This window comes from Pristiophorus japonicus, chromosome 17 (genome assembly GCF_044704955.1).
Source record: "Pristiophorus japonicus isolate sPriJap1 chromosome 17, sPriJap1.hap1, whole genome shotgun sequence".
NCBI lineage: Eukaryota > Metazoa > Chordata > Chondrichthyes > Pristiophoridae > Pristiophorus > Pristiophorus japonicus.
The window spans coordinates 63,209,736-63,222,492 of NC_091993.1; the positions used below are offsets into that span (position 1 = coordinate 63,209,736).

The 12,757-nt window shown below is 42.7% G+C and overlaps 1 protein-coding gene across 2 annotated transcripts in view; it reads left to right on the top strand.

The window, feature by feature from the left end:
• The window catches only part of LOC139227764 (lysine-specific demethylase 5B-like), a 202,829-nt gene that overhangs the window by 59,178 nt on the left and 130,894 nt on the right, over nucleotides 1–12,757 (top strand). For both annotated transcript variants that reach the window (XM_070858770.1, XM_070858771.1), the window contains exons 9-11: nucleotides 3,538–3,696; nucleotides 9,851–9,970; nucleotides 10,994–11,152. In XM_070858770.1, the coding sequence (XP_070714871.1) occupies nucleotides 3,538–3,696; nucleotides 9,851–9,970; nucleotides 10,994–11,152 (438 nt within the window). The remainder of the gene's footprint in view (nucleotides 1–3,537; nucleotides 3,697–9,850; nucleotides 9,971–10,993; nucleotides 11,153–12,757) is intronic.

Consider the following 12,757-nt stretch of genomic DNA (forward strand, 5'->3'; position numbering starts at 1 on the left):
AGGATCCGTGCTGGGGCCTCAGCTATTTAGAATTTATGTTAATGACTTAAATGAAGGAACCGAGTGCAATGTATTCTAGTTTGCTGACAATACAAAGCTAGGTGGGAAAGTAAGCTGTGAGGAGGGCGCAGAGTCTGCAAAGGAATACAGACAGGGTTAAGAGAGTCGTATAATTCAGGAAAATGTGAGGAAGGAAGAATAGAAAAAAATATTCATTTTTAAATGGTGAGAAACTATTAAATGTTGGTGTTCAGAGGGAATTGAGTGTCCTTGTACAGGAATCACAATTAGCATGCATGTACAGCAAGGAATTAGGAAGTCAAATGGTATGCTGGCCTTTGTTGCAAGGGAGTTTGGGTACAGGAGTAAGGAAGTCTTGCTGCAATTGTACAGGGCTTTGGTGAGACCACATTTGGAGTACGGTGTACAGTTTTGGACTCCGTACCTAAAGGAGTCCATGCCTCAGAGGGGGTGCAATGAAGGGTCACTAGATTGCCCCCTCATTCCAGGAGTCAATCATGCGAGCAGGGATTGAGCAGAATGGACTTGCACTCTCATGAGTTTATAAGAATGAGAAATTATTTCACTGATTCTGAGGGGGATTGACACGGTAGATGCTGAGAGGTTGTTTTCCCTGGCTAGAGAGTCTAGAACTAGAGGGCATACTGTCAGAATAAGGGGTCAGCCATTTAGGACTGAGATAAGGAGACATTTCTTCACTCAGAAGATTGTGAATCTTTGGAATTCTCTACTCCAGAGGGCTGTGGATAGATTTGCATTTAGATGGCGCCTTTCACGACCACTGGACATCTCGAAGCGCTTTACAGCCAATGAAGTACTTTTGGGGTGTAGTCACTGTTGTAATGTGGGAAACACGGCAGCCAACTTGCACACAGCAAATTCTCTCAAACAGCAACGTGATAATGACTAGATAATCTATTTTTGTTATGTTGATTAAGGGATAAATATTGGTCAGGACACCGGGGATAACTTCCCTGCTCTTTTTCAAAATGCTGCCCTGGATCTTTTTCATCCAACTGACCGTCAGACGGGGCCTCGGTTTAACGTCCCATCCGAAAGACAGCACCCCTGACAGTGCAGCACTCCCTCAGCGCTGCACTGGAGTGTCAGCTTGGATTTATGTGCTCAAGTTCATGGAGTAGGACTTGAACCCACAACCTTCTGACTCAGACGGAAGTGCTACTGACTGAGCCACAGCTGATGTTCAGTCGTTGAATATATTTGGATTTTTGGACTCTTGAGGGAACCAAGGGATATGGGAATCCGGCTGGAGTTAATGTCAAAGATCAGCCATGATCTTATTTAATGGCGGAGCAGGCTTGATTGGCCTTATGGCCTACTCCTGCTCCTATTTCTTTTGTTATCATTTAATGTCTCATCCAAAAGTTGGTTTCCCTGACCATGCAGCACTTCAGTACTGTACTGAAGTGTCAGTCTAAACTATGTGCTTAAGTTCTGGTGTGGGACTACCAAAGCCTCTGATTAAAAGGCGAGTATGCTATTAACTGAGCCAAACTAACACTTGAGCCAGGAGAAAGTAGGACCAGAGCCAAAAGTGGAAATTAGTGGAAAAGTAAATAAAATTGGGAAGTATTTCTGTATTCAGAGTTATAAATATTTGGAATGGTCAGACCAAAAGAGTAGTAGAGACAAAATATTAATGCTCTTCAAAATACTATTGGATGTTGTGATGGGAGAGTTTGGGTACAAATAGTTTTTTTTCCATCCTCAACACATGTTCTATCCATGAATTTCACTAAGGATCTGGTTGTCGAGCTAAATAGACCAGTTAGCTCAACACCGGTGGTGGGAAAGATATTGGAATCTTTACTCAAAGATTAATAGAAAAACATCTAGAAACAAGTCAGCACGGATTTTGAAAATGAAGATCATGCTTGACTAACCTTTTGGAATTCTTTGAAGAAGGAACAGAGTAGACATGAATAATGCAGTAGATGTGATATATAGATGGACTTTTAAAAGGCCTTCAACAAGGTACCACATAATAGACTCTTGCAGTGATACGCCTCCACGCTGCTCCTGGGCCTCCACGCGCCGCTCCTTTTATGGCCCCGATCTGCCGCTGATGGTCTCTCGCAGGTCGGGGCCTCCACGCTGCTCCTGGGCCTCCGCATGCCGCTCCTTTTATGGCCCCGACCTGCCGCTGATGGTAGGTGCAGGTCGACAGCAGCAAACAGTAATGTCAGCAAGGTCCAGATCGGTGATTGGAGTGTGGGCATATACAGCAGGAGCGGCGGAATCGGGGCGAAGGAGCTGTGAGAGATTGTGGAGAGATGTGATCGGGACCCAGGGGAGGCGTGAGTTCGGGGCATGGGACCCAGAGGCCCAGGGGCAGCACGGGCCAGCCCACACTGATCTGTGTGCGCACTAAGTCCATGCAGCAGAGCAGTCTCCAGTTGTCTTGGGGAATCCTTGCCACTGGACCACAAGCATCTTCCACCCTCGAGGATGTAGTTTGGGTTCTTCATTCGAAACACCTGTGAACTTTTTTTTGGCATGGAAGCAAGTCATCCTCGTTTTGAGGGACTGCCTATGATGATGATGACATAAATAGACTCGTGACTAAGGTCAGAGCATGTGGAGTCGGAACAAGTAGCAGAATGGATAGCAAACTGGCTACAGAACATAGAAAATTACTCATTCTGGCAGAAGGTAAGAAGTGTTCCACAGGGAATCGGTGTTGGGACCCCTGTTGTTCACCATTGACATAAATGATTTGGACTCTGGAATCAGAAGTGAAATATCAAAATTTGTGAACAACACCAAATTGGGGTATACAATTAATACTGAGGAAGACTGACAAAATACAAGAAGACGTTTAGAAAACTTGCAGAATGGTGCATTTTGGTCGGAATAAGGAAACCATCTACTCCTTGGAAAATCAGAGTCTAAATGGAGTAAAGGTGCAGAGGAATCTAGGGGTAAAGATACACAAATCCTTTCTAGAGGAATAGAATTCAAAACCAGAGAAGTTATGTTAAACTTGTATAGAACATTTATTAGATCATACTTGGAGTATTGTGCAGTTCTGGTCTACGTATTACAAAAAGCATATAGAAGCACTGGAGAAAGTGCAAAAAAGATTTACAAGGATGGTACCAGAACTGAGGATACAACTATCAAGACAGATGGCATCGGAAAGAAAAAACTGAGGTGACCTGATAGTCTTTAAAAATTATGAAGGGATTTGATGGGGTCGACGTAGAGAAGGTATTTCGACTTGTGGGGAGTCCAAACTAAATGTAAGTTGGTCACAAATAAATCCAATAAGGAATTCAGAAGAAACTTCTTTACTCAGTGATGAGAAGATAGAATTCGCTACCACATGAATGTGAATAGCATAGAAACATTTAAGTGGAAGCTGGATAAACATGAGGGAGAAAGGAATAGAAGCATATGTTGATTGGGTTAGATGAAGTAAATAGAGTGGAAGGAGACTTGTGTAGAGTATTAGCACTGACCTAGACTGAATTCTGTTTTTCTTTCCTTTTGTAGGTGGATCTGTATGTTTGCCTGATATGTGGACAAGGTAATGAAGAGGATCGACTTCTGCTGTGTGATGGCTGTGATGACAGTTACCACACCTTCTGTCTAATTCCTCCCTTGCAAGATGTTCCCAAGGGTGATTGGAGATGTCCAAAGTGCTTGGCTCAGGTTGGTAACTGGAATCTTACTCTTAGCACTAGAGTTATACAGCAGTATGAATATTGTCTCACTTTGTTTTGCATTCAAATAAGTTTCTTAATTTCCAAGGTTTAAAACCAAGAAACGCAGGCAGAAACAAGCCTGTTGTACTATTTAAGAATTCAAGGCTTTAACTAAAGTAATGATCAAAGAAATAATATCGAGCTAATTTCAAACTGGAGAAATGTAAACTATTCACCAGGTATGTTCCCTTGTGTTCTGTCCAATGTGTATAGATTAGATGGGAAATGGGTACGGTAGCATAGTGGTTATTAATGCAGAGGCCTGGACTAATAATCTGGAGACGTGCGTTTAAATCCCAAAATGGTCGTTTGTGAAGTTGAATTCAGTTAATTAATTAAATCTGGAATAAAAAGCTAGTATCAGTAATGGTGACCATGAAGCTTATCGGATTGTTGTACAAACTCAAGTGATTCACTAATGTCCTTGCATGAAGTCTGCTCTCCTTACCCGGTCTGACCTATATGTGATTCCAGACCCTCAGCAATGTGGTTGTCTCTCTCAACTACTTTCTGAAATAGTCTAGCAACCCACTCCATTGTATCAAACCGCTACAAATAAGTATAATGAGAATAAAACCGGAAGCCATTCTGGTTATAATGATGTTGAAGTCTGATTGTTCCAGATGCAGAGGGAGCCTGGATTCTAATACAATACAGAAGCTAATTATCGACTTTTAGCTCAAATAAACAGTAGTTCTCGGACCTCCAGAGCAATACATTGCCTGTTTCATTTTGATTCGCACGTCTGGAAAAACAGTTATGGTCTTCTCTGATCCATACAACTTCCATCACCATTGGACACACGTCTGCCCAATCTTCTGCTTTGGCTAGCTGTCTGGTTTATTTTCTTGATTTGACAACACTATGCTTGGGAGGAGGAGTTACTTTCTTTCCAGAATCTCTGGTAACTTCCTACTAAGCACAATGCTTGCCAACTGTGCTCTCTTCCCTCAACTACCCAATTCTCTGCCTATCACTCCCTGTTGATATCCCTAGAGTCTTACTTTTGTCCTGCTCCCAACACAGACTCTCTTGGTCAAAGTGAGGCTTTGACCATAATATGTTATCCCAATTCTTCTTCCTCAATCACTCTGCAGTTTAGTCAACTACATAATTATCCTGTGTTTCTTTTTTATGACACTATCTTCACATTTTCCACACTTGCTTGTCTCAATGCAGCCAGCATGCTGTCTGCATTGGTTTCTAATTGTATGCCCCCAACTCTGATATAGAAACATAGAAAATAGGTGCAGGAGTAGGCCATTCAGCCCTTCGAACCTGCACCACTATTCAATAAGATCATGGCTGATCATTTACCTCCATACCCCTTTCCTGCTTTCTCTCCATACCCCTTGATCCCTTTAGCCGTAAGGGCCATATCTAGAATATATCCAATGAACTGGCATCAACAACTCTCTGCGGTGGGGAATTCCACAGGTTAACAACTCTTGAGTGAAGAAGTTTCTCCTTATCTCAGTCCTAAATGGCTTAGCCTTTATCTTTAGACTATGTCCTCTGGTTCTGGACTTCCCCAACATCGGGAACATTCTTCCTGCATCTAACCTGTCCAGTCCCATCAGAATTTTATATGTTTCTATTAGATCCCCTCTCCTTCTAAACTCCAGTGAATACAGGCCCAACAGTTGATCCAGTCTCTCCTCGTATGTCAGTCCTGCCATCAGTCTGGTGAACCTTCACTACACCCCTCAATAGCAAGAATGTCCTTCCTCAGATTAGGAGACCAAACCTGAACACAATATTCCAGGTGAGGCCTCACCAAGCCCCTGTACAACTGCAGTAAGACCTCCCTGCTCCTATATTCGAATCTCCTAGCTATGAAGGCCAACATACCATTTGCCGCCTTCACTGCCTGCTGTACCTACATATCAACTTTCAATGACTGATGTACCATGACACCCAGGTCTCGTTGCACCTCCCCTTTTCCTAATCTGCCACCATTCAGATAATCTGCTTTTGTGTTTTTGCCACCAAAGTAGATAACCTCACATTGATCCACATTATAGTGCATCTGCCACGTGTTTGCCCACTCGCCTAACCTATCCAAGCCCCCCTGCAGCCTTTGTGTCCTCCTCACAGCTCACACCGCTACCCAGCTTCGTGTCATCTGCAAACTTGGAGATATTACACTCAATTCCCTCATCCAAATCATTAATGTACATTGTAAATAGCTGGGGTCCCAGCTCTGAGCCCTGCAGCACCCCACTAGTCACTACATGCCATTCTGAAAAAGACCCGTTTATCCCGACTCTCTGCTTCCTGTCTGCCAACCAGTTCTCCATCCACGTCAGTACATTGCCCCAAATACCGTGTGCTTTAATTTTGTACACCAATCTCTTGGGTGGGACCTTGTCAAAAGCCTTTTGAAAGTCCAAATACACCACATCCACTGGTTCTCCCTTGTCCACTCTACCAGTTACATCCTCAAAAAATTCTAGAAGATTTGTCAAGCAGGATTTCCCTTTCATAAATCCATGCTGACTTGGACCGATCCCGTCACTGCTTTCCAAATGTGCTGCTATTTCATCTTTAATAATCGATTCCAACATTTTCCCCACTACTGATGTCAGGCTTACCGGTCTATAATTACCCATTGTCTCTCTCCCTCCTTTCTGAAAAAGTGGTGTTACATTAGCTATCCTCCAGTCCATAGGAACTGATCTAGAGTCGATAGACTGTTGGAAAATGACCACCAATGCATCTACTATTTCTAGGAGCACTTCCTTAAGTATTCTTGGATGCAGACTATCAGGCCCCGGGGATTTATCGGCCTTCAATCCCATCAATTTCCCTAACACAATTTCCCGCCTAATAAGGATTTCCTTTAGTTCCTCCTTCTCACTAGACCCTCGTTCCCCTAGTATTTCAGGAAGGTTATTTGTGTCTTCCTTCGTGAAAATAGAACCAAAGGGGTCAGAGGGTCTAGTAAGAAGGAGGAACTGAGGGAAATCCTTATTAGTCGGGAAATTGTGTTGGGGAAATTGATGGGATTGAAGGCCGATAAATCCCCAGGACCTGATGGACTGCATCCCAGAGTACTTAAGGAGGTGGTCTTGGAAATAGCAGATGCATTGACAGTCATTTTCCAATATTCCATAGACTCTGGATCAGTTCCTATGGAGTGGAGGGTAGCCAATGTAACCCCACTTTTTTAAAAAAGGAGGGAGAGAGAAAACAGGGAATTTATAGACCGGTCAGCCTGACATCGGTAGTGGATAAAATGATGCAATCAATTATTAAGGATGTCATAGCAGCGCATTTGGAAAATGGTGACATGATAGGTCCAAGTCAGCATGGATTTAGGAACGGGAAATCATGCTTGACAAATCTTCTGGGATTTTTTGAGGATGTTTCCAGGAGAGTGGACAAGGGAAAACCAGTTGATGTGGTGTATTTGGACTTTCAGAAGGCTTTCGACAAGGTCCCACACAAGAGATTAATGTGCAAAGTTAAAGCACATGAGATTGGGGGTAGTGTGCTGACATGGATTGAGAACTGGTTGTCAGACAGGAAGCAAAGAGTATGAGTAAATGGGTACTTTTCAGAATGGCAGGCAGTGACTAGTGGGGTACCACAAGGTTCTGTGCTGGGACCCCAGCTGTTTACATTGTAAATTAATGATTTAGACGAGGGGATTAAATGTAGTACCTCCAAATTTGCGGATGACACTAAGTTGGGTGGCAGTGTGAGCTGTGAGGAGGATGCTATGAGGCTGCAGAGTGACTTGGATAGGTTAGTGGAGAGTATTCCAGCGCACTCCAGAGTTGTGCCTTGTAATTAGTGGAAAGGCTTTGGGGAGTCAGGAGGCGAGACATTCGCCACAGAATACCTAGCCTCTGACCTGGTCTTGCAGCCACAGTATTTATATGGCTGGTCCAGTTAAGTTTCTGATCAATGATGATCCCCATGATGGTGGTGGGGGATTTGGCATTGGTACTTCATTGAATGTCAAGGGGTGGTGGTTAGGCGCTCTCTTGTTGGAGATGGACAATGCCTGGCACTTGTGTGGCGCGAATGTTACTTGCCACTTATCAGCCCAAGCCTGAATGTCGTCCAGGTCTTGTTGCATGCGGGCATGGACTGCCTCTTTATCTGAGGAATTGCGAACACTGCAGTCATCAGCGAACATTCCTATGTCAGACCTTCTGAGGGAAGGCAGGTCATTGATGAAGCAGCTGAAGATGGTTAGGCCGAGAACACTGTTCTGAGGAACTCCTGCAGTGATGTTCTGGGTCTGTGATGATTGGCCTCGAACAACCACAACCATCTTCCTTTGTGCTAGGTATGACTCCAGCCAGTGGAGAGTTTTTCACCCATGATTCCTATTGACTTCAATTTGATTGGGGCTCCTTTGTGCCACACTCCGTCAAATACTGCCTTGATGTCGAGGGCAGTCGCCCTCCCCTCGCCTCTGGAATTCAGCTCTTGTCCATGTTTGGACCAAGGCTGTAATGATGTCTGGAATGGAGTGGTCCTGATGGAACCCAAACTGTGCATCGATGAGCAGGTTATTGGTGAGTAAGTGCTGCTTGATAGTACTGTTGATGACCCCTTCCATCACTTTGCTGATGGTTGATAGACTGATTGAGCGATATTGGATTTGTTCTACTTGTTGTGGCAAGGACATACCTGGGCAGTTTTCCACATTGTCGGCTAGGTGCCAGTGTTGTAGCTGAACTGGAATAGCTTTTGTAGAGACGCGGCTAGTTCTGGAACACAAGTTTTCAACACGATAGCCAGGATATGACCGGGCCCATAGCCTCTTCTGTATCCAGTGTGCTCAGCCGCTTCTTGATAACGTGGGGTGAATCGAATTAGCTGAAGACTGGCTTCTGTAATTGTGGGGACCTTGGAGCGGGGGGGGGGAGGCTGAGATGAATTATCCACTCAGCACCTGGTTGAAGATAGTTGCAAACACTTCATCCTTCTCTTTTGCACTCAGATGCTGGCTCTGCCATCATTGAGGATGGAGATGTTCATGGTACCTTCTCCCATTAGTGACTGGATGTTGCAGGACTGCAGAGATTTGATGTGATCGGATAATACCCAGCTTAACCTCTTTAATGTTAACCTTCAACTTTGAGACTGCTATAAAGTTGTTGAGTGTCTGTCTGAGATCAAGTTGTGAATGAGACAGAATTGCTTGCACTAGCAAAACAAAAGCCATCCTGTCTGGGCCATGTTAAATTCTGTGCTGTATTCCCTGATTTCATCCCTCTTCCTGCATGCTCGCTAACGCTGATTACGCAGCCTTGGTGTTCTGCTTGACCCTGAGTTGAGCTTCACACCCCACATTCCTTTACTCTCCAAGACTGTCTACTTTCATCTCAGAAATATTGCCCTGTCTCCATTCCTATCTCTTCCCCACTGCTGCTGAAACCTTCATTTATGCCTTTGTTAGCTCCAGATTTGACTTTTCCAATGCACTACTAATTAACCTTATGAGCTCCATATTTACATAATGTCATACTCTCACGTCAGGATAAATGGTTGGCTCTTTCCAGATATTTCAATTCATTGAGTCACTGTACTGCTTAGAGCAAGAGAAATCACACTCCTGTCCAACACTGCCCATCACCGATCAGGGCACCCTTGCAGACAAGGCATGATACTGTCTTTAAGAATGGATAAGAAAAACCATGAAAGATGCAAATCTGAAATAAAAGCATAAATTGCTTGGTCAGTCTGCATCTGAAATATAGGTAAGCATTTTAGGTTGGCTGATCAGGTGATGGAAGCTGCCTTAGAAGACTAACCATAACACATGGGGAAGGATAGCAGTTAAATGAGAAATACCTGTTTCCACCATATCAACACATTTTTTGCCAAAGTAGCTAGGGTATTTGAACTATTGATCCTAAACTGGTTTGTTTTTCCCTTCTCTTGTTTTGTTCAGTCCTGTAAAAGAGCTTCTTGGACCTGTCTCTGCCACTTCTGATGACTTTAAAACATTATCCTGCCTTTATGTTGACTGAGCTGTGCAGCATTTTGTAGTATTGCAAGAGTATATCTTTAGCATCAGTTAATCACAAGGGAATGCCACCATGGGTTCAGAGCATACTGAACGCATTTTGTTGTTCTAGGAGTGTAGCAAACCTCAAGAAGCTTTTGGTTTTGAGCAAGCCCCCAGGGACTACACACTCCGTGCATTTGGAGAAATGGCAGATGCCTTTAAATCAGACTACTTCAATATGCCAGTTCACGTAAGTATGCATCAGGTTTATAATGAACATTTATGGAGCTTGACACCCAAGCTTATTTTAAGCATAATTTATTTGCTTTGATCTAGAATGATCAGAAAAAGTTGATTTCCTTAATGGGTATTTTACATCTCATTGCTCAAGTATTGAAGATTTGTTAATGTTATGTTATTGAAAATAAAGCTGGATGGGAATGAGAACTACCTGTATTTCAGATGTGATGTTAAACTGAGCTCCCGTTTACCATCTGTGATCCTATGGCACTGTTCGAAGAAGAGTGAGAGGGAGAGTTCCAATGTCCGAGTCAATAGCTATCCATCTTATCTCCAGCATCACTAAAAAAGCAATTATCTGGTCACTTATCTCCGAGCTGTCTTATTTTACTATGCACTTCAAAAATAATTAATTGTCTGTGAAGCACTTTGAGACGTCTTGAGGTTGTGAAAGGTGCTATATAAATGCAAGCTGTTCTTTTATTATCCTGTGCTGGCTGTAAGGGTCCCACTTGGAGTGGGTTTGGGCTTTCTCAGCCTAGATCCTAGAGGGTGTTAATTATATTTGCAATCTCAATCAGAACCTGGAGGACAACTACTGTGGGAAAAATAAATTACCACTGATGCGCTCAGCTCTCCTGAGGTTGAGACTAAACTGGGAGGGCTTTACTCTGCTTGTAACCTGTGTTCCACCCAACATTGGAGTGCTGGATGCTGACAAAATTGGATGCCAAAACAAAACAAAACCAAACCGGTTCCATTTCTCAGCTTCATCAGCACAAAGGTTCACTGAGGGAAAATAAAATAAACCAAAAGTGATTTGTTCATGAAAAGGTGACTGTATAATCCTTTGGCGCTTTTGTTGGATGTTAAATTAAGCAACCTAATCGGTACAGTCATTTTGTCTTTTGTGGGCAAGATAGCAGATGCGTTCTAATGCAAAGAATTCCCCACAGGTTCATTTCAGTTTCAATTAGTTATTTTCTTCTCTTGCCTCCCCACCCCAAAATGCACATAATGTGTAAAAACACAGATGGTCCCAACAGAGCTGGTGGAAAAGGAGTTCTGGCGCTTAGTCAGTACCATTGAAGAAGATGTTACAGTGGAATATGGAGCTGACATTGCCTCCAAAGAATTTGGTAGTGGCTTCCCCATCAAAAATGGCAAAATTAAACTGCGACCTGATGAACAGGTAAGGCTTCGAGGTTAAATGTGTAAGATTGGTGTCTGGAAGAATACATTCTGGTCCTTTAAATAAATAACTCATAATATTCACCTGGAATTTGTGCAGAGATTCTCCAAATGTCCTGCCATAACGTTGGCAGAACCCCATGAGAAATGGCAAAAATGGCCGTTTACGCCATTTTTCCAATGGTTCTGCCCAACTTACGGCAGGAGATCATAAGAACCCATTCTACTCCAATGTTTTCACTCCTTTTTTTTCCTGCTTGCTATTTTCCCTTGTACTGTAAGTGTTTGAAAAAATTATTTGTTGAGTTGAAACTGTGGCTGGCCATAGAAACCACCAGACTTTGGAACTGTGTTCATCCCTTGTTGAATTAGCTGATCTGCAATTGTAGGAAGTGCTAAAATTGCTGCAGGCACCCATAGATCAGTTAGAGGAAAATTGGTCAGGATTTTAGTTCTGATTGGTCAGAGTTCCTAGTTCTGATCATTCTTCAGTGGCCCCCAGCTGGAAATGTGACTGTGAATAATGGTTAAAAACAAGCTCCGGATCTGTTATGTTTCCCCTGCCGCACAGTATGCATTCATTTGTATAACCAGCTAACGCGCTCTTTAAAACTTGTATGTGAATAATGACTTGGATGAAGTACTGGATAGCACCAGTCAAAGGAGTTAAATTTCCTTTGGAGAGCAGGAGAGAAATGTAGAGAGAATAAGAGGGAGTTGGCGAATCAATGGCTACTTTAGAAACCTATTAGTTGGGTATGGTATTAGGTGTTTTGCACTAGTAGACTGATTGAGTTGCTTGGTTTCACTGATTTAAAAAAAAATCAAGGAACTTGTCATACTGCAATTTCCAAATTGTATATTTCAGTGCCATCAGGTATCATGATTTATTACCACCAATAGATGATTTAAGTAATTTAAAAAAAATCTAGCTGGATTTGCAAGGAAGTAATTTCTGTTGTACACTTGCCATAAGTTGAGGAATATGAATATATAGTAGTAGAGCCCTCAGTATAAGAGAACTACATATCCTTTCTGTATCTAGTTAATAGTTGGAGGCACTGGCAACAAAGTAAAGGTTTACAATCTACATATGAAATTGGTGTGAAAACTAACAAGGGGAACATATGGTACTAGATACAGAGATGGAAACTAATCCTTGGCTTGACAGATAGACAAACAAAATATTACAGGTAAAGTACATTTTTAGAAAATCGCCCAGTCTGAGAAAATCATCTGCTCCCTAAGCCTAAACCAGAAGAAAATTCTTGGAAATTTGGATCACAATCTTGCCTCAGTGCCAGAAGCTAGCCAGCACTTGTTAACAGCAGTGCTTATATAAGTCACATACCAAATGCTGTGAAGCATACTCCGCCCCATCCAAATAAGGTAGCTAGTTATTAAAGCCCATTAGCACAACCAAAACCCAGCATTTCACTCATTAATACCAGTGCTACTTCTTGGATTTAGTCCCCATGTCAGTCAGAACCTCAACCATTTGGTAACACTTGCTTATTACTACGCTGTATCATATACAGACTGCCATGAATGTAATATATGTAAACAAAGAACAATTTCAATTTTAAAACAAAATTAAAATTGCACT